The sequence below is a fragment of the Thalia democratica genome, chromosome 1 (genome assembly GCF_965202585.1).
Source record: "Thalia democratica chromosome 1, ktThaDemo2.hap1.1, whole genome shotgun sequence".
Classification (NCBI taxonomy): Eukaryota; Metazoa; Chordata; class Thaliacea; order Salpida; family Salpidae; genus Thalia; species Thalia democratica.
In genome coordinates, this window is record NC_139165.1 from 64918995 (window position 1) to 64941748 (window position 22754).

General features: G+C 25.4%; 1 protein-coding gene across 3 annotated transcripts in view; it reads left to right on the forward strand.

The window, feature by feature from the left end:
• Nucleotides 1-21125, forward strand: part of LOC145834795 (uncharacterized) — a 31488-nt gene extending 10363 nt beyond the window's left edge. The window contains exons 4-28 of one of the 3 annotated variants that reach the window (XM_082942341.1): nucleotides 1221-1268; nucleotides 1682-1751; nucleotides 1812-1841; nucleotides 2469-2682; nucleotides 3915-4015; nucleotides 5161-5300; nucleotides 9855-10304; nucleotides 10626-10700; nucleotides 11459-11711; nucleotides 11928-12064; nucleotides 12254-12315; nucleotides 12451-12509; nucleotides 12577-12717; nucleotides 14205-14255; nucleotides 14369-14498; nucleotides 14732-14796; nucleotides 15034-15128; nucleotides 15861-16012; nucleotides 16331-16391; nucleotides 16515-16579; nucleotides 16653-16830; nucleotides 17196-17319; nucleotides 17391-17654; nucleotides 18492-18637; nucleotides 20096-21125. In XM_082942341.1, the coding sequence (XP_082798467.1) occupies nucleotides 1221-1268; nucleotides 1682-1751; nucleotides 1812-1841; nucleotides 2469-2682; nucleotides 3915-4015; nucleotides 5161-5300; nucleotides 9855-10304; nucleotides 10626-10700; nucleotides 11459-11711; nucleotides 11928-12064; nucleotides 12254-12315; nucleotides 12451-12509; nucleotides 12577-12717; nucleotides 14205-14255; nucleotides 14369-14498; nucleotides 14732-14796; nucleotides 15034-15128; nucleotides 15861-16012; nucleotides 16331-16391; nucleotides 16515-16579; nucleotides 16653-16830; nucleotides 17196-17319; nucleotides 17391-17654; nucleotides 18492-18637; nucleotides 20096-20339 (3355 nt within the window). In that variant the 3' untranslated portion in view covers nucleotides 20340-21125. The remainder of the gene's footprint in view (nucleotides 1-1220; nucleotides 1269-1681; nucleotides 1752-1811; nucleotides 1842-2468; nucleotides 2683-3914; nucleotides 4016-5160; nucleotides 5301-9854; nucleotides 10305-10625; nucleotides 10701-11458; nucleotides 11712-11927; nucleotides 12065-12253; nucleotides 12316-12450; nucleotides 12510-12576; nucleotides 12718-14204; nucleotides 14256-14368; nucleotides 14499-14731; nucleotides 14797-15033; nucleotides 15129-15860; nucleotides 16013-16330; nucleotides 16392-16514; nucleotides 16580-16652; nucleotides 16831-17195; nucleotides 17320-17390; nucleotides 17655-18491; nucleotides 18638-20095) is intronic. The other 2 variants (XM_082942487.1, XM_082942418.1) reach the window with 2 other exon arrangements.
• The last annotated feature ends 1629 nt before the right edge of the window (nucleotides 21126-22754 follow it).

Here is a 22754-nt window from a genome sequence, read left to right on the forward strand (position 1 = left end):
TATAAAACTAATCTTCACCTTTAGGCTTCAAGTATATTTATTTCAAATAATATAATTATAAAATTTAATTATAAAATATAAATTTCATTCTTTTAAAAGTTAATAAAATAGTTTACATGGATAATTTTTGTTTTATAAAAAGTTTCAACTGAATTTTTAGATATAGTCAGTTTTTACATATGGTGTTTAGGAATAGATGTGGAATAACTTTATAAATAAAATGAATAAAATCAACACTTTTTTTAGAAAAAGTGACTTTAGTATTTATATAAAAGCTTCAAGTACAAACTACAAGCCTGTTTTTATAGAATTCAAAAATATCATTTAAATTTTGAGATATTTAATTTTTTGTAAATGTTTCCGATACAACTGTATGGACCACAAACTTTTTGGGGTCAATTTTCTTGGAAATTTCAAAAATCACTAAAAATCCATCTACTCCTTCATTTTTCAAGCAATCTTCTTCAAATTTTCAGGAAATGTTACTTACATTATAAGAAAAAAATGTTACCTATGAAATTTGTTAATTTATAAAAAAAAAAGACAAATTAACAAATAAATTTTTTTTTTTATAAATATTTTCACTTAAAACTTTTTAAAGTCCAACGTAACGTTTTTTGTTAATGTTTAAAAATTAAACTGTAAAAGTTTAAAGAAGATTGCTTGAAAAATGTAGAAGGAGTTAGATTTTAAATAAAATAGTCTTTTTTTGCTGTTTTGGTTTTTGCTTCCCATAGGGAACCTATTAAGCAGCCTGACTTCGACCGGTAATATCTCAAAATCTAATTTGAATGTTTTAAAACGGTAAAAAGCAATTTAAAGTTTATTAAAAGCTCTCCAAAATAAGATCAACTTGAAAAAAATATGGCAACTCCCCTATGGCCTTAATTTTACATAGTGTTATAAAAAATAGTCTTTTGAAAAACTTAAGATACTGCAACTAAAAGTAATTTTTACTTTTTTTTTCAATGTACACAATCTTTTTGACCATAATAGCCTATTTTGTAAATAAATTAATAACTTTAAAACTTTTACTTTTTGACATGCTTTTAATTTGAACACTAAGTAAAGTTGTGTTGTAAAAAAAAGATTTCTTTAGAACCAGTTAGATATAAAAAAAAATTAGGGTAATTAAATTAAGCAATGTTTAGTTTTACAAAGTTTAAAACACGAATTTAAAAAATGAATGTATTCTTTATATGCTAAATATTATTTTTCAGTCACAACACAAATACTCATACTTTGGAATCTCCCTATCAAGATTGCAGGTATATTATTTGTTTTGCAACAGCATAATATGAGCTATATAGTCAAATTATTATTTAAAGTTTTATGTATTAAATAACTAGTTTAATTTAAATTTTATTTAAATAATTATGAAGTACTACCACGCAAATGAAAATTATTTTTATGTTGCAGTTTTTGATTTTATTAAGTTAAAATTTTAAAAGTATAAACTTTAAATTTGTTTGTGCAAAAAGCAATTGTTTCTTTCGCGCATTAAGTCATTGACGCCTCTTAAAGGCTGCTTTGAGACCCACTTGAATTTATTTTTTGCTCTCACTAAAGAACTTTAAACTAAATATTAAGTGAAAGTTGTTAATTAGCTAGTGTAAATATTACTTAAGATATGTTTGTATTTTGATTATAGTTATGAAATCTTGTTTTTTTTTACTTTTAGCATTGAAGAGCCGAAAGTTAGTAGCAAAAGAAGAGGGTCGTTTACAGGAAGTTTATTTCGACGTTCAAATGTTTGTTTAGCTATTAAAATACTTTTTTTTTTTGAAGTTTTTACACGACTTTATTTTCAGAGCAAAACAAGAAACTCTGGAAGAAAACAGGTATTTTTGTTTGTAATTTTAAACTTTAAGTTTGTTTTTATGTATACTTTATTCGTTTCACAAGTTGTTTGTGCATTTTTTGTTAATTTTCATAAAATAATTGTATAACGAAATAAAATAATTACTAACTAGTTGTGAAAAGTATTTAATATACATTTTTTAGATTTATACTGGGTTAAAATAAAAACAGTATAAACAAATAAATATCAAAACTTTTCTTGTTGTGCTTTAAAAAAATTATAACTGTATCTAAGTTTTTTTATACTTGACTTAGTTTATTATTTGTTGAACAAAATAAAATATTACAACAAAAATAAGCATGTACAATTTGTTTAAAATATGTTATTCTGTTTAATTATGCAATTCTGAGCTGTTAGAAATTTATAATGCCTGCTTTTTTTCTTGTATACTTTAAATACAAATTTTATTGTAAAGGTCAAGTAGAATTAAAAGAATTAAGAATCTTCTGTATTTAATATATTTATTTCATTTCGTTTCAATGTTATAATTTTTATTTCCTATATGATAATGTTTTTATACTTTGTGAGCTTAATACATTAATATTTATTTTAATGTTGTCCTACGTTTTGATACTTGAAAAATTATGTTTGATTTTTTTTCTTTTAGTCAAGTGGCCAGAACAAGCCGATGTCAAGGCGCACTTCGTTTGCGTCCGTCGCTTCTGTCCGCGATAAAAGTGGCGGGAAAATTGCAATGCGAAGAGACCCAACAGCGAAACCAATGAAGCAAGGTTATTTATATAAACAGAACTCCAATGGAGGAATGTGGAGGAAAAGGTGGTTTCTTCTGCTCTCCGACTACACTTTGTTTTACTATAAAGGTATGTTGATAATGTTTAAATTTTCTGGTTACGAACAAAATTTCATATTTAATATGAATTTTTGTTAAAAAGTTTTTTTAATTCTCTTAAAAGAAATATTTTGATATATCTATTTAAAAATTTTAGTAAACAAAAAAATATTGTTTCATTTATAATATATTCTTATTAAAAATTTTAATGATAGTATAAAATATACAATACAAATTATTCTAAATAAGTTAAACTCTTTTTAATGGATCTTTTTTATATTGAAATCAGCGACTTCAACGTTTGTTAAAATGTTAAGATAACTAATATTATATCAAACAAAGTTTTTACTTAGTTTAAATAGTTAGTAATTTTAGTTGAAATATTTAAATTTTATCATTCCCTTTTACACCCAAATAATTAATCTATGTATTGTACGTTATTCTTACTATGTTTACATTAGATTGTTCTGTGTTTACTTTATACTATACCTTAAAGGGTTTTTTTACAACAATTAAAGTACTTTGTTACGTTTTTTAACTAAAAATACACATTACATAGGCGCTCATTACCTTTTAATTTCATTTAACTTTTTTATTGTACACATTAAGTAGCTGTAGAACTGTATTAGTGGAGTAAAATTGTATTAAAATTTACTGTCTTATGTTGTACTTAACAATAGCTTGTTAAACAGTATAATATATATATAGTTTAACCTATTTTATTTTGTTCTGAAGATATCCTTAAACATTGAAACTAAGTAAACGATTCGAAAAATAGTTGTTATTTTATATTATAAATATATATTGAAATATATAATTAGTTCAGATACAGTAAATTATCTTAATAAATGATAAGTATATTTTTTAAAGGTTTTGAAATATTTATAAAGCTTTAGTTAAGCTTCTTTTTCTAAATTATTTAATTTAATTTGTGAAAACAAATATATGAAGGATTTATTACTTGAATATAGTTTTTATAGAACAGAAACTGATAATTTTTATTGAAAAATATTAATCAGCGTCATAACAATTTCATTTTTAGGTTAAATTATTATAAACAAACATAAGTAAATTACATATAATATCATCGATAACAAAAAAAAAACCATGTTTAAACTAATGGGTTTTTTTAAACCATTTTGTCTAAAAAATATTTTAAAAAATTTTAAACTTCTTGTTAGTAAAACGAAAATTTAATCAGTTTTTTTTATATTTTTTCAAAAAAATTAAATAAATGATAAATAATTTATTTTAAATACACAGATGCAAGCGAAAAGGAAGCTCTAGCAAGTATACTACTACCAAGTTACTCAGTCAGTCCAGTAACTAAAGATGACAAAATAAGTAGGAAACACACATTTAAAGTTAGTTTTTTAGTACAAGAAGTATAATTTTTTTTTAGTTTAATCCTTTCAACTTGATAATTTAATCATAGTACAAAAGTTGATCAGAACTTAATATTATTTTATTTCAAATGCACAATTACTACAATACAAGTATAATACTTCTTTTATAGCTTAACTAAGAAATTTTTTTTTTCTAAATAGTGAGTTTCAGACTTAAGAGCTTTTCTACAATCTAAAAGTTTGAAATAAAATCTGAGAAGTAATGCTTTTCTTTAAGCATTAAAAAAAAATTAAACTAAGCTATGTAATATATATCTTTATGGTTACAATATAATAAAAAAGTTGATTAAGTTTTTGAAAAAAATTAATTTATAAGAAAATGTAGTATAAGATATATATATAATTTTATGCCGTTTTCGTTGTAGACATACTGCACTTCTTTTTAATGAATAATTTAAAAAGTAATAACATAATTTTTTATTTATGCCTTTAAAACTCATTTTAAATATTTATTTTAATTTATTGTACTTCTAATATTGTTTTGTCGCTTATTAAAATTTACCTATCTTGTTTTTTTGTAAAATTTTCTTTATATACTAATTAACATTGTCAAGTAACTAATTATTATTATATATAGCTTAGATAAAAATTACAACACAATTATTTCTTTAGAACTCAAAAAAAATGTAAAAGTTGTTTGTTATTAGATATGTCTCAATTTTTTTTAAGTGAAGAATTTTTATATAAATGACACAAATTTTTCACTATATGAATTATAAAAACTTTGAATACTAATATTAAGTTTTTAAACAAAAAAAGGTTTTGTGGTAAAATTTACAAATTCATTCTTAATTTAAACTTATAATATCAACTTATAATTATTAATAATTGCTACTTTACTATTGCTTACTTTATTTATTTTTTGTTTTAAATTGCGTTTTTAAATATTTAAATATTTTCAGCGAGTACAAAAACTATTATAAGTAACTGCGGTTCGCGCAAGAATTGTTTTAGCCAGCAAGCAAATTTTCCTTGGTAAATTGACCCTTAACTTTTGAAAAGTTGATGACTCCTGATTTAGTCTAACGTTGGGAGAATGTGTAAAACTTATACCTAAGTGTTTTTTCTAAAGAAAACTCTAGAATAACTCTTCAACATTTCAGATAGAACATGCCGGTATGCGAACATACTTCATAAGTGCAGACTCTAAACAATTAATGACAGAGTGGGTCGATGCATTAAAACCTGTTTGCAATATGAACAACGTTCAGGATATCGATGGAGAACATCATGACGACTTAATGTTAGTGTTTTTATGTTAATCAAGATTATAAAATTTCACTATTTTTTTATTATTTCAAAGCATTTAAAGTTTTATGAGGTTAAAAGTTTTGATATGTTGAAAGTACAATTACGAAAATGTTATTTTTCAATATAAAAGATATAAAATTTTAATTGCAATAAAATAGTTTTTAACATACTTTAATATAATTTTTATATGCATGTAGAACTATTTTTGGTGGTCATAAATTTGTGCATGATGATAAATATTTCTTCAATAAAAAATAATGCATGCGTTTTTTTAGTAAATACTCAGCAACACTGGAGTTAATTTGTTGTGTACTTCTTTTCTTCTTTAATTCTATATTTTAAAACGAATTTGGTTTACTTAGGATTGTTAATTAGTTTTTAAGTATCATATTTTTATGTTTCAAACAAACATTTATAGATTTATAATTAGCTAAGCATTTATAGAAACATATTAAAGTTGTATTAAAAGTTGTTCAGATAAAGAAAATTAAAAAATTAAAACTTTTAAACAAATAGTTGTTTTTTTCGGACTTGAGTAATGCACTTGCATGTTTGAATTTATCTACTAAATAACTAATGTTATCTTTGTTTTTGTTTGTTGTAAATACTGTGTAAATAGATTGAAATAAAAACAACAAACATGTTTTAAATGTTTAAATTAATTTATTCATTAACACAAGTTTAATTTTGAGGATATTCTGGTGACTGCAAATTCAGAAATATATATACCAGTAGAGCATTAGTTAAAAATTAATAAATAAAATTACCATGTAAAATTAGTATTTTTAGCTTGTATTTATAAGCAGAATTTGAAAAACTAGCAGGTAATGTAAAAAAGCTATTGGTTTTCTTATATACGCAAATTATTTGCACGAAATTACATTTTATTCTATCCAACTAACAAATATATTAAGTTTGTTTGAAACTTAATAAAAAAGATCTTATTTTTTGCAGCGTTAACGAAAAATACTTATTATATCCTATGTAGTATGATTTGTTGTTAAAATAACTTGAGTTTTTTCATGACTTAAATAAATACGAAACTGCATGTTAATAAATAAATTTGGTTATCATACCAACTTTTATTTGAAAACATTTTTATGCATTATAGTTTTATTATAAACAACTTCCTTCTACATAGCATTTTATGGTCATGCTAACTTTTATTTTTTAATATTTATTTTATATAACTAGCTATGTATACATTTGTTAATTTAACCTCAATTGTGGTTCAAAGTACTTTTTTTTAATAGTAACAGATTGATTTAGTTGTTAACTTAATACACAAGTTAAAAATAACTTCACCATAGCTCATAAACGTTTGTTTGATAGTCACTTTTTAATGCATTTATAAACTATGTACGTATGTGTTTTTACAAAAGTTATTAGAAATACAAAGCACAATGTAGTTTTATTCAACAAAAGATTGGCATTTTGCGAATATTTTAGTGTGCTGATTAGGCAAGAAAACTCTTTTTAGAGCACCTCTTGACATATTATTCTTTGTGAGAAAAGAACCCAAGTTTAAACTTTCAATGGCTTATCTAAGCTTTCTGTTTAAACTAGCTGCTTTTACATCTTTTTATTTATTTGCGCACACCTGTCACAGTTAACTAAATACCTTAAATTTCTTGTAGACTTAGCATGTTTTAAAACTGAAAATATTTTGTTGTTTAGTAAATAAAAATTATAAATTATAGTTATTTATTTTCACTTTGGATGTAAGTATTTTGAAGTTGATTAAAATTTATTCATTGTATCTCATGAATAAGCTTTTTTCTATAAAACCAATGAACATATTAAAATTAGTAATTCATCTCAGCAGTGTTCAAGTAATTTTAATTACTTTATTTCGAAACTTTATGGTTTGTGTAAAAGCCTTTTCATATATATTTTTTAATTTAAGATTAAACTATCTTGATTGTACTGTATTTGATGATAAGCATTGAGATACTATAAACCTTTTAATAACTACTAAGCACACTGGTAATTAAGAATCTCAATATGTTATTTTACTCTATTGCAACGTATATTGTTTTTGTCTCATAGGGAAAAAAATTACTTGACCAAAAATCCATAACAGTTTTTATTAAAAGCAAAAAGTTATTATGAATATATTTTTTTAAACTTGTAAGTTTTCTTTAAATATCGTTAAAAAACTCTATGACTGTAAACTTTTAGCTTTAAGTTTTTAAATAATACTTTTCAGGCGCTGAAGTTAATTGTGGTTGACAATAAAAAAGTGGATAAATAAAATAGAGTTAGCAGTAGTTTTCTTAAACCATTCCTTCTTTAATTCAGACTGACTCACCATTTTGTAGTCGGCGGTCCAATTTAACTAGAAAAAGTCTTTTGCTGGAGGACTTATTACAAAAAGTTTTCGTGGCAACTTAAAAACAATTAAGTTCATAAAACATTTTTTTGATAAAATCTTATTAAAATTCTTATTTTTTAAACTTTTCTATTTACTGTAAATTTATGTACTTTTCAAAACATCTTGGTTTTGTTTGTGTTGTACAACTATTTTTCAAACTAAAAAATGCGTCTTGGCTGGAGGTTTCTGCATCCTTACCTACTCCTACTTACATTACCTACTCCTAATAAAGCTTAGTTAGTTTTAGATGACTAAAGCTAGTTTTCTGGTTTAAAAATAAATAGAAAAAGTTTTGTATTATAAATCTGTTTTATTATGAGCAGAACTTTTTATATAAATATAAAAATGTGTGAGAGTTAAAATTTCTGATTTCTTAAACTAAATAAAACGTAGTAGATTGACATTAGAAATTTAAAACAACCGTAGTGTGCCTAAAAGAACAAATAGTTATGAACTATATCTATCAAAAAAAAAAACTTTACTACTAAGGTAATAAATCAGCCAAGTTTTTATTACTATTTTAAAAGTAAGTTGATACTGTGAGAGTAACAAATGAGTTATTTTATTATTTTATTTTTACGTCATACCAAAGTTTTTATAAATTTAATGTGGTTAATAAACTTTACTACAAATTTTATTTAAAAGTCTGAATATAATATTTTTTAAATTAAATTTCAAATAAGTTTTGAAGTTTTAAGTAGAATTTCCTTCGAAGATATTAAAAGTTAGGTTAAAAATATAAGCGAGGTTTTTGTTATGTCTTATGTGAACTTTTATTAGTAGTGTAATTCAGTCTGTTGTTAGAGATATTTTATATTGTAACTTTATTACTTGAAGTATTTTGATTTTTTTTTCAAAAGTAAATTTGATAATACTCATGTGCAAATTAACAAAGTTTTTTTTATATCATTCATAGTTAAAATTAGCAAAGTATTTTTTTATTGTTTTAATTTATTACTATTTTTTTATTACTTTTAAATTTAAATAAATATAATAAATCATTTACATGTTTTTAGTGTTTATTAACTTTAACCGGCTTACAACAATTAAAAGCAAGGCTGACTTTATAAACTGAATGATTAAAAATTAGTTTTTACTTAAATTAAACTATAGTATTCAAGCGATTAAATCTAAATTTCGGAGATTTGAAAACAAATATTGCTACTATTGTTTGCTGTAATTATTCTTTATTAAATTAAAGCAATTAAATAATCATACAATTTAGAAGTTTAAGCAATAAACTCTCATGAGACTTGATAGTGGTATAAATACTTGTTGTATTTTCAAGACTATTGAGAGCTTCTAACCACAACTATTGTTTATTATTATTTTTTTGGTTTTAGAGTAATACTTAAACATTTTAGTAGAATATTTTTTTTAGTAGTATTTTATTGAAGTGCAATTATAAAAATAACCAATCATATTATAAACTTATAATATTTAAATTGCTTGTAATAATTTTAAATTTTACACTAATTTTTTTTTCATAATTATCAAATTTTATTTTACATTGTTGTATAAAATAAGCTTTTTTTTTTTTTTGTAAATGCATCTGGATAGCTTCAATTGTAGATTTAGACGTAGTAATTAATTTGTAAAATTTTAGGTTTTGCTTTAATATAAAATAAATAGCTTTCTAAATTGAAAATGCCTTCCTTCTTAAAACGAATTTTCAGCAGTTCAAAAAAGAAAAACAAAGAGTAAGTTAACAAGATTTTAAAACTAATTTTACTTCATTTTAACATGAAAACGTTATTTTAAAATTAAATAGTTAAATAGTTTTTTGTTATTTATTTCAAGCCTAATAGTATGATTAATCTTTATTAATTACTCTTTTAAATTTAAAATAACATTTTCTAAGTGATCTAGTATTAATTTATCTGCATGTTAGTTTAATTTGGTGTAGAGTAATTTCGGTGTTTTATATAACTTGTTTGGAATTTATTTTCTAATTTCGTTAGACTGACTTAAATTTAATTTAGTATGCGATTATTTTTACACAATTAGAGTTTATGCAGTCAATTTTTTTTGTAAAAATACTCTTTTAATGATCATTTAGTTAGTAAACATAACATTAATCATCGGTTTTTTTTGATTAAATTTTTACTCTAAACATTTCTATATTCTTTTTAATATTGCTTGACATCAATACGTTACTTTGAATTCCGACAGCAAGCCAAAAGTAGAAAAAGACGACAAAAAGAAAAAAACAGAAAAAAAGAAAGCGAAAAAAGCTAAAGTTGGTACTTCTTTGACGGATGCAGAAAGAGAATGCGGTTTTGAAAATAAAACCTCAAATGCACCTAAAAGTAAGCCAAACGGTAAAACTGCTTCTGAAAAACAACAAACTTCCCAAAATAGCAGTCAGGATACAAAGACCAGAGCCCAAAAAAAATCCGCTACCAGCTCACATGCTCAAACTAAGCAGCAATCAAGAACAAATAAAGCAAAGTCAAGTTTTTCACAACCAACATCTCAGCATGGCGCTACGAGATCAGGGCAGCAGAGCACAAGAGCTCAATCACAAAATCCAAGTGCCAAAACAAGCCAAATGCCTGCAACTTTCCAGCCGAAACCACTGACTAAACAAGATTTGATTAAACATCAGCAACTTCAGCGACAGTTTGTTATTTATAATATTTAATTAGTACATTTCTTTAATAGCATCAAATGTTTTGTTATAAAAATTAATTAGAAAAATTTAAACTAAGATATAATTTAATATTTGAATAAAAAACTTAAAAAAACTAAAAATAAAAAGAATTATTTATTTAAAAAAAAAGCTATGCTCTATTACACAGAAAACTTAAGTGATGAAACTCATAAATAAGACTCATGAATTAGAAAATACTCTAGAATTGTTTTTGCTTTAGATGTTTTTGCGGGCCTTTAAATGTTTTTGAATTTATCGAATTAGTATTTATTACACATTGTTTATCGCAGAGCGCAGATGGATAGGCAAGCAAAAATAAGAAGCTGGATGCAGGGGAGAGGAGATCATCAATCAGCATTTACTCCGTTAGTTTAATTAGTAGATTCTTATTTTTATTATTAGTTTATAAACGCATGACAACATTTAAGTCTTGATTAATTTTTGTAATAATTTTTAATTTTAACTCAAACTTGAAAATACATATAAGATATATATAAGGTAGTTAAATGCGTTGAAAGCAGTTTTGGTGAGCAAAAGTTTTTCATAAAAAACAAGGTGGAATAAAAAAAAATAAAAATCATACCAAAATAATTTGAAATTTAAATTTAAAATCATATTAAGCCGTATCCGGGGACAAAACAGAATCCTTTATCTAATATTCCAGACAGTTGTACTTAGTATCAATTCAAAATTGCTACTAGAGCTAAAAACAAATCTATCCAATGCAATAATAAAGCAAACTAAAACCGTTTGAATCATTGATAATGTCAATAAATGATAGAAGTATTGAACACTAGTTTTCTTTATCATTTTATTGGATAGATTTGTTTTGACCTCCTGTAGCAATTTTGAAGTTTAAATTGTCAAAGAATGTAGCAATAAGTAAATCCATAGGTTTTTGTAAATTTGTATAATATAAATATATTTATTTTTAATAATATTTATTTAAATACTACAACGTTTTTATGCAAATTATTAAATTTTAGATTTTGTGTTGTACTTATTCTTTGATTATTAATTTCAACACTCTCTGTGCTTATAAATGACTTATTTTTTCTAGTTATGTCTATAGTTAAATTTCTTTATAATGACTATAAACATTATGGTTTCTTTAACTTAACAGTCAATACCCATACTCAACCGTTGATGGATACGCACAGTCCATGATCGCCCAGCCTCATCGCTTTCACAACAACATGTCAACAGTGCACCGTAGTCACAACAACAACGTGCACATGTATCACCCACAGCGCATAGTGCCAGGTTCAATGATAAATGTTCCTCGCCACACGACACACCGACAAAATGGAAGAAGGGCAGTCGCGAGAATGCCGCAGATGCCGCAAATGCAAAAGTTTCCAGAGTCAGCTAACCTAGTGAGTTTTTTATCTAAAAAGTAATGAATATAAAATATTACTGATTCACGGGTTTAGGTAAACAAGTAATTTTACTTTAATTTCAGTTTGTAGACAAGAGTAAAGTTGTTCCCCATACAAGTTTTTTAAACATACAGTACTTGGTATATTGTTAGTTGAGTATCGTTTAAAATTTTAATGTATTAAAGTAAAATAGTAACTAAAACTAAAAATCAGACTGAATTGGACTCATCTAAAGTTGGTCAAATGAAATCTTCGAAGAGCCACCACGATATTCATCAAATGCCACAATTTAATAGTGTTGTAAACCTACCACAATCAAGATCTGAAAATGTTTCGTTCAATAGTCACGGGTTATTTTTAGTTTTATTATGCCTTTTTATTTATAAATATATATTTTTTTTACTTGCTAGGTAAACTAAACAAGTTAAATTTTTTAACATATATATAAATGTTGTAGCCATATTAAAAAAATGACCAAGTAGCTTCAACTTATGTAAGTTTATTGTTTTGTATATTGTAATCACTAACAAAATAAATAGCGCTCCAGCCTCACATCTAGGAACTTCGAAAGTTGCAAGAAACTCTTCGTTTGTTAGTGCAGGTTTGTATGTGTTCAATTTATGGTTTGTGTGATATTTTATGGTATATTATTTAATTGTATAAAAATCTTAAAATCTAAGTAGTTCAACTAAATTTTAAATAAATTTAGTCTATATAAAATAACATTTTTTTTCAGTTGCAACCCAGAAAAGGAGCAATGTCAAAGTAAAGCAAATTGATCTCAAAGCTGTGAACGTAAGTTGAAGTTTTTTTAATTTTTTCACCTTTTTAATGAAAACTCTTTTGTAACTTGGTTGCGCAGGGCAAAAAAATGCGCGCATTCGCAATCAGCTCAATGATCTCCACAAAAAATCCAACGCATGAAGAAAACTCCTCTCGCCAAAAATCTTACTGGTCTTCCACAGGCAACCTCAGATCGTCTCCTAGTCTTCATAGCGGGCAGGTAGTAAAAGCTTGCTGTGCTTCAACACAACGGCCAATATACTTATAATTTAATGCTGCTTTTGGTATATGGGGAATGTAAAAAACTTTGGCATCAAAAGTTTTCATGTATGAGCTTTATTACAAACATTATTAAGTATTTAATTTAAATTTTTCATATTATTTACAATTGACGATAGCATAACATATTAAGTGTGTTATATAAGTAAATTGTTAAATTTAGCATGAAAATAGTAGTAATAGTTTTTCAATAAAAACGGAAAACTTTTAAAAATTGTATTTATAGTTAAAAGTAATTTGTCACTAGGCTTTTTTATTTTAAGACATCGCCGTTTTAAATTTGAGTTAAGTAGTTTTTTTCATACAAAGCTACAACTATATATTTGTAGCTACTAAAACTTTGTATGCTACTAGGTTGTAAAATGTTTACTGCATGAAATATTAAAAGTATTTGCATTTTACTGTTGGTGGCATTCAAATATTTTTCATAAAACATTTGTTAAGTATTTATAGTTATTTTCATACCTTGTTAATATGATATTAATTATGTTTAATAAAAATTCCTTTAAAAGTTCTTTGTTACCTTTTTAATAAATCTAAAATATTATAATAATCATATTGTTATTTGAAACACTTGTTTGATAATTTTAGAGTTCGATTTTTTATAGTGTTCTAAAAGTTTTTTTCACAAAATTAATTTATTTGCATGGTTTGAAACCACTTGAACAGCTTTATTATATTTAATCTATTTACAAATAGTAAATATACGTTTCTTATTTAATTTGAACTTGTATTTTTCAATTTGTGCCATGTACACTGCTGATAAAGTTTTGTAACAAGTTTACAAGCTATATTAAATATTATGTTTTGCTTTATTTTAACTGCTCAGTGTAGTATTTCTTTTTTCTCAAATTGTTTTATAAAGTTTTTCAGTTATGGTATGAACTGTATGAAAAAGTCATTTTTATTGATTATTTATCAATAAAACCTTTAATGGTTTGTTTTAAAAAATAAAATTTTAAAAAAACATAGATAAAAATGTTAGTTAGGATAGATTATAACTGTGATAAAAATGTATAAATTATATAATTCATAAATAATTTCAAAATTTTTATACATAAAAAAAAAGCAGTCCTAATATATAAACATTTACAAGTGTCAACTTTGAGAAGCAAAATATTACTAAATTTCATAAAAATGGGTTATTATAAATTGTTGTAACACGCATAGCTTTGATTGGTTAAGCATACCAAAAAAGGTTTGCTTAATAAGCTATTAAGCGTAGTTAATTTTACTTAAGTGATTATAATTTGAAAACTTTTTTTTTTTTTTGAATGTGTCTGTCATAAATTTTGTATTAAAAAAATATTTTTTTGAATATGTAATGCTTTATATTATAGAATTATAAATAACTATTTTAGATATACTTAATTTCCACTTGTTTAGTTTGATATTTATGTGTTGAAAATTATTAATATTTAACTACAGACGGAAAACATTGAACCAAAAATCGTCGTTGAAGCAAAGTTTAATGCACGCGTTAGTTTTTATTTTGAAGTGCACAGCAGAAGTAGTTTGTAACTTTTGTTGTAATTACTAACTTTGTTGTAATATTTTGTTTACATTAAATTAGCTAACATTTATCTTATCAGGAAACTCTGGAATCGCTTGAAGATATTAAGTTCAGTGCAGAAGACATATATCTAGAAATGCAAAAACTTAAACCGAAAATAAAAGAGATTGAGCAGAAAATGGAAACTGCTGAAAATGAATCACTATTTGGTTTAGATTAAATTACAAATGTTGAAAACTATGTAAATAAATAAGCTATAGAATTTCTGATAATTTACTTAGTCTTATCAAGTGTTTACAACTCAAGATAAAACTGAAATTAAATAGATATGTACTAAAGAAAGTAAAAAAAAAAAAAGTTTAAAATGTGTGTGTTTTTCAGAAATGATCACCTAAACTAGTTTAAAACTTTACACAAAATTTACATTTTGAATTTCTTACAGACGAATATTCTAGCCTCCAAGACGAGTTGTCTACAAACAAAAAGGAATTAGTCGGCATGGCTAAAGTTTGTTTTTACAGTTCTTTTAAGAAGTTATTTAATTTTTTAGTTTAAAAAAGAACTTTTTTATATTTTAGGTCAATATAAAACAATAAGTCACCCAAGTAGACAAGTTTTTATACTGCTATGGTTTAGATCTTTAATTGTAAACAAAAATGTTTAAATTTTTAACTTTCATTACACATTACTAATTTCACTTAAAAGTTTGTACTTAATTATATGTTATAAAGTATATTCGAACAGAGCTTGCATAATCATCAAGGCTCAGTAGATGCAATGGAAAAAGAATATCGTCAACATAAGTCTAAAACACTGAATGCAATTGACTCTTTAGCCAAGTAAGTATAAATTAATATACCCGTATTAGTTTGTTTAAAGTTAAAAATCTTGTTGTACTAAAAATATTGAGAAATAAACGGTTTTTTATGTGTATATATTTTATACAATAGTTATAATTAAAATGAAAAACGTAAAATTTTCAAATTTTGTTTTTTGTAAAAGCCTACTTGGTTTGGACAAGTTGTTCAACATATGCTGCAGGTTTGTTGTGCAGTTGACTGTACTTTCCATTAACATCTTTGTAACTAGATTTTATGTAAATATTGTGATAAGATCGTGATGCTTTGTTATAGTTTTAAACTTATGTAATTTGTACTGTGTAGTATTTAGAATGGTATGATATAACTGTGTTATTTTGCGTTTTCAGTCTTTTAAATTTTCATGTGCTATAAAATAATTTGTTTAATTATCTCATGTATAAAGTCTTGTCAACAAAAACCTTGAAATTTTTGTTCGTGGTGTAAAACTTTAGTAGGCGTTTTAAAATAAACTATAGTGATAAAAACTGTAGTAAATATTAATTCATATAACTTATTCATATGAACATAAATAAGTTTTATTGTAAACTTGAAATAGTTATAATTTTTTTAATGAACATAAACATAAATATTACCATGATATTGAAATTACAATTTCTAGTAAAAAATATTTTAAAAACAGTGCAAACACTGTGTGAGCTTTTAAATTTAAATCGACACTAAATACAAATGTATATATTATCACAATATTAGTGAAAATGAAGAGGAAATTGAAGTGCAAAAAATCAAGTTGCAGCAAATAGATCAAGTGTTGAAGCAATTAAAAACAGCTAAAGTGAACCTCGTTAATTTTATGGAGTTTTACCGCAACGATAGACAACCATCTATCATTGAAAATTCTACTCGTGAGTCGCTTGAATATTTCTTTTGATGAAAGTATTTTTACCTTTCACTTCAGAAATTAAATTTTTCAAATTTTCTTTTCATTTCTCAAAATCTATCCAGTATTTATTTTAAATCTTATGTTTTAAGTACTTTATTTTAGTAATTTTTCCTAGACAGTTTTGTACAAAAACTTTTTTAACACAAAGTCATTCAGGTACATTCAATTTACATATATTAGTTTTACGAAAGCTTTTGTGGTTTTTAGTTTTCTTTACCACGGAAATAAAAATGTTTTGAAATATTTCATACAAATTTTTAATATACAAATAAATATTCAGCGTTCACATCTCCCACTGCCTCGCTTCCTTCATCAGTGTCTGCTTACGATTTACATTCAAAGTTGGTTTGTGTTGAATAAAAAGCGATTGCTAAATCTATAAGCTTATAGAGCTACTCATGTAAAACGCTAAGTATACCGTAAAATATTATTATTTATCTTTGATATTAATGTTTTTTTTTTAGAGTTGAGAGTCAATCAAAACCAGTAAACAATGTTTCATCTTCAAGCGTACTTATTAAACCTAAAAGTTAGTTTTTTCTTTACTTTTCTTTTTTTAAGGTAGTTATGGTTTATACTTATTTATAAAAACATAAAAACAGTGAAGCACTCAACCTCAGTGGACAATTTGACAGCTGATTCTTTCTTCACAACTAATAAATTTTCCACATTGAGTAGAAGTGATAGATCTAAGTCTGCTTTTGATAGATTGCGACAAGGCAATGGAGTTAATGTGAACAAACCTAACGAAATTAAAAATATCCAAAAACAAATCGTTCAGTTAGTTTTTTAAGATATGTTTTTCTATACTATAATATGTTGTTCTTTGATTATTTTGTTCTTATTATTTTTGTAATAACATAAAAATAATCAATATACTGTCTAAAAGTGTTTTAAAAAAGTTGATAGTGATGTTTTTTAGTTCAAAAATGTTGAACTAATTTAAAAAAGATAAAAAACAACTAAAATTGTTACACCTAATTTTTTGTATAAAATTCACAATTTAATTTAAGGAAAAAAATATTGATATTAGCTATTGAATTGTTTTTGCGATTGCTGCAATCCAATTGTGTGTTTTTTTATTTAATTTTTTTGTCTGATAACTTGTTTTAAAATTAAATTATAGTTTTACTTTTATAAAACAGGAACAGATTGAAAACGTTGACACTTGATAGAAAACGTAGCAAGCAACCAGGTTGGGTGACTCAGCAACAAAATGGAATAGGAACTGATGTCCACCAAGCAATAAAACATAACAAAATGCCTAAAGTTTGCATATTATTTCATCAATCTATGTAAAAAGTTTATGCCTAATTTTTACTTTTGCTACTTTTTAACAGGCCCTTAAAAAAGCGAAGCAAATGAAGCAGCAATCATTGAAAAATTCATACAAAGCTCAGTCGTCCGCAAAAATTAACCAATCAGGCTTTGATTTTGACGATTTCAAGGAGTCGGTGGACAACGCGATGGGCGGAACTTCAGAGCAGAGTAAGAGCTCGGCCAATGGTGGCGTCACAATGCAGCTACCTCCTCCGCCAAGTGAAGATGAGTTGAAAGCGGTTTCCGTTGATGAAGTTTCATACACCAGTGAAGACGTGCATCAAGTTGGTTGTTTTTAATTGTTCATGCATGTTGCCTGTTGTGAGCTTCTTCTGTACTTTTGTGAAGTTTATTCTGCATAAACTTTTTTACTAACTTTACTAATGTTTATGACCTTTATAGTTTTAAGATAAACAAAAATTTAAGTTTAATAGTTATTTTTATTTCTATTCATCTAGTTGTGTGTATTTTATAAGTTTTGAAAACAGTGTCTGTAGATAATTTAACTAGTATATAATTTTTTTATTATTAATATGTAATAAAATTTGTTTTTATTAAGGTCTGGTAAACTATTTTAAAATAAGTAAAGTTTTTCTATTAGTTTTTTTCAACTATAGCGTAAAACGATGATTTATTGAAAATGTTTGCAAGATGTAAGTAAATGTTGTGGCAATTACCATTACATGTGGTTTCCATGTTGTGTTTTGTTGATATTTTGTGTGTTTGAGATGTCATGAAAAATTGTTTGTTTCTTCTGTTTTGTCAAAGTGTGACGCACGTTTTAAAAATTTGCCGGGGGCATATTTCACGGTTTAAAATTTACTTGATTATATCAACTTGTGTATTGTAAATAAAATTACTTAATGTAAACTAAAAATGTTTTAAACTCACCATACTTTTTCATGAAAATGTGTTAAGTTATTGACATTTTTAAGGCAATATTTTAAAATAAATTTTGGATGACATAATAAGACCAGTTAGCGAGGAATTAATTTCTAACAAATTTTTAAGTTTAAGTTAATCTTAAAATAAACTTATATTATTGTTACACAGTTGTTTGTGTTGAACAAATGTTTTTGTGTGTTTAATAATTTCACTAACTGCATGTCACTGATGTTTAGTTAAGCGGAGGGCTGCCACCTCAAAAAGTGCAGATTCCCGACCGCCTGCTTGAATTTGAAGATGACGACCATCTGCTGTCTCCCGACCAGCTCAGGGTTAAGCAACAGAAAATCAGTGCGATTGAGACCATGCTAACTAGAACTGGGTTAGAAGTGTCTGACTGACATAGCCGCATGTAGATCTGGCTTGGTTGCATGTAGATAATTTATAATTAGACATAGATTTGTTACCGCATTAGGTGACTGTATCACAAAAATTGCTGCTGCTTTTATTTTTAATTATTCTCTTTAATTTCATCAACTTTAAGGTAAACTAGTAAATTTAAACAAATAAATGTATGTATTATTCTATAATTGTATTTACGTTTGTATAGGAGCTGTAAATATTACTTGCTGTTTTAAAGTTTTGATGAAGTAAATTGCTTTAATTTTTGCCAATCAATAGTACTATAGAACTGACTTCGGTTTTGTAGTTTGCTGTGCTACTTTGTTTATAATTTAGTAAAATGTTAGTACTGCAAAAATGTGTGCCGCACTATATAATAGTGCTTTTATAATTTGAGTGGTCTTATAACTATGAAATAAATACATAGCTCATTTTTATGAAAATATTGATAGAATATAGTTTAACATTAAATCATTTAAAAATTGTCTAGAATAAAATTTAAATATCAGTTTTAAGAATTTTGTTCTTTATAATTACCTGTTTACATACTTAAAATTTTTCTTTAAATAGTTAGCTTACATAGTATGTAATAAATGTTATGTATTAAGTAAGTGCTTAAGGCTAAAATAATTCAACAAGTCTAATTTCAATAAATGAACAAAAAATTAAGTTTGAAAAAATTATAAGGTGCTTGTTACTAATTGGTTCACTGTTTAAAATTTAAGTCGTATATTTTGATAAATATGATTTATTTTAAACATTATATACAAAAGAGACACTCAATGCAGTAATCCTGATATATTTCACGCTATTTTCATCATGGATACATAGCAATAGATATTTTTTTTTGTAAATATTAACTGATTTATAGTAGTTAATTGTATTGAAAAGCTTACGGCCTCTGATATAAAGTAAACTTTTCAATGTTGTGTTTATTTATTGTGATTTTTATATTACAGCAGATGTAGTTTTATCAAAATTAAGTTACTTTAGAATTTAATTGTTGATAAATTAGAATTATAACAAATTTTAGATTTATTATCACTAAAGTATTTTACTTTTTTCAAAGAATATAATCGACTAAATTGGTCTAATTGAAATGAAATATAACATTATTGTCGAACAGATGTGAACGTATTGCGTGGTGTTTAAGTTTTTTCTCACTAAAAGTTCTGAAATTAAAAGCAGTTATATTAATAACTTAATTATGTTGTTTACATTTCTATTTATCAGTGTTTCAGGTGTGCTATCAGATTTTTATACGTCTAACAAGCTGATTATTTTGTGAATAAATAATTTATAATCATATTTATACTTTTTCAGAGATTTAAACTATACACTGCTTGAACAATTAGCTAGATTATAATTATTTATATAAATGTTCTTAAACTGTAGGACTGAAAACAAACACGTTTTTAAATATTTTATGTGGCTACAGGCAAACGGTGATGGCACCGAACATCCATTTGGCGGCGTCGTTAGCAGCGGAAGCGGGCTCAGTAGCGCGACTAGTGGCAATGAACGCGATGATCCGCCGCGAGGAGGAGCAAGAGACTCCACAAGGGAAGACAACCAATCATCGCGAAGCTTCGTCGACAAGGCAAAGTATTTCAGCGAGTGCTTCAACGAGGAGCAGTGAGGCTTTAGGTGAAGTCTCAAGAGCACGATCAACGCTTTTATAATTTTGATTTAGTTTGAAAATTTTTGAATTTTATTATTGCATTGAGACAAGAACTTTTTAAGAAACTATTTTTTAAGAATAACTTTATTTAATAGTATGGTTTATTTTTTAAATAGTTTAAGATGCAGTAATGAAACACATTTTGTATAAAATAGTGTTGAAGTTGTTTTCGTGTGGATTATGATGTTTGATAAGTCGATTTGAATATCGAGTTTTTCAATCATGTTTTTTATTGCTTTTTTTTGGTATACTAACAAATAGTGCTTTTTTGGTACATAACTTTTGACGCAAATACTCACTTATTTAAATTTTCCTATTCCATTGGTCAATTTGTTCATAGGTGCTGTTTAATCCGAAATGTGTCTTTAAATACAAGTGCTGCGTCCGAAGTTTGGCACTATTATTTTCGTCGTTCATTTTCTAGACTGTATTAAAAGTTTTAATATATATTAATATTTGCAGTCACTTTTTATCTTCAATACTAAAATTAATAATAATGTTGTATAATGTTTTACAATATGCTCCCTTACATCCGTGCATCTATTGAATTGTGAGTAGATAACACATTACTGTGCGCTGATGCCTAACTTTCTTAATATTGGCTTTTATGCTGAAAGTACTTTAGTTGTACTTGCTTTTTAGATTGTTTCAAAAACAGTGTTGATAATTGCTTTTTAATTATTTTTCATGTAACAATTCCTGACTTCTAAAAGTTTTGAAAAGTGTAATTAGCTTTTGTGAAAGTTCATAAACTACTTTTTGAATAAATTTGAACATTTTTTTTGTGTTGTTGTCTAAATAAAATATCACCTAAGTATTCTTATTATAATAAAACTTTTGAAAAAACTAGTTTTATTTACATTGAAAAAATAAATAAACACTTTCTAAGAATTTAGAGGATAAAGATGTTTATTTTAAAAAAATATTAAGCAATTTTAATGTTGAGTTGAATAAATATTTTTAGTTTCTTAACTTTAAATATTTTTTAAGATTGTATTAGAGTTTTATAAGCTTTTTGTTTAAACTCTTTTTTTGTTTCATTTTTTTCAGTTCATTATATACATAAAACTATCTAAAAATTATCTCTAAGGTAAAATTAATTCTTTTAGTAGTATTTTGACTATATCAATTTTAAAGCTTTGAAATCGTAAATTTATCAACCCCTTGATAGCCTTAAATATACAACAATCTGAAAACCAATATATCCATAAATCCGGGAATTTCCTTAATAATTTATTTAAAGACTAACTTTATAAAGATTTAAATTTATCTTCACGGCTCTTTATTGAACTAAAGGCATACATATTGGAAAACAAATACTTAAACAAAAAATCTAATTTTTATATAATTCGTTTTTTTTTTACATAATCTGATTATTATTTTATAAATTCTAAGAACGTAGATAAAAGATAGTTTTTTTAAGTTTTCTACTTAACAATTACTTAATTTTATACGCATAGTGTATAACTATATCAGCCTGTCTGTGACAAATTAAAAATATCATTGAAACGTTTCTAGTAGTGATCTATCGGATCAAGGATCCGGAACCGACCATTTTTTGCCCAGAATCTGCTAGATTCTTATTTTGAAAAGATCCGGATCCTACCTGGGATTTGGTCGGATCCAGTAGGCTTGGAAAGACTTTGTTTTCCGCGATTAGCTTCTTTCAGTTTTATATGCTTATATTACTTTTTTTTGAACATTTATTATATACAAAATTAGTTAAGCGAAACAGACTAATTAAGTAATTCAATTATTTGTTGTAAACATGCAGGTACATACATCCATTAGAGCAGTGCTTCTGAACCTTTTTCTAGTGGCGGAACCCTTTTCCAAAGTTCAACTTTTCCGCGGAACTCCGAATTTAATTTTACACAAAATGTTTAATATAATATTTCCTGCAAAAAACGAAAGAATTTCAGTGAAAAATGAATTTTTTAGCAAAACTATACCATTGTTAGAAATCATACCAATTGTAATAGTATTAAGTCGAGTCAAACTCAAAGTGCGCAAGAGGCAATAGGTATTTTATGATTCTATAATAAATAAACTAAAACAAACATGATTAATCGCAACGTCATAAAAATCTTTCCTTGCATTATAAAATCAAAATGAGAGCTACAAACAATAACGAAATGAACATGAACCTAATCGAATTCACAGATTACTGTGTAAACGGGTAAGATGCCTAACAAAAAATAAATAAAAAACATTTAGTGCGAAATTTGAACTAGTCTGTTAGCAACAAGCATGTCAATGCGCGGCTGGATTTTGGATAGACTGAGACGGAGAAAGGCAGATAAGGTTGGAGTCAGTATACAGTTCCTTTGCTTTGTTTTAATGTTTGTTACATGCGAAAAGCCGGACTCGGAAAGATAAGTGGTGTCGAATAGTAAAAGAAATTTTACTGCACGCT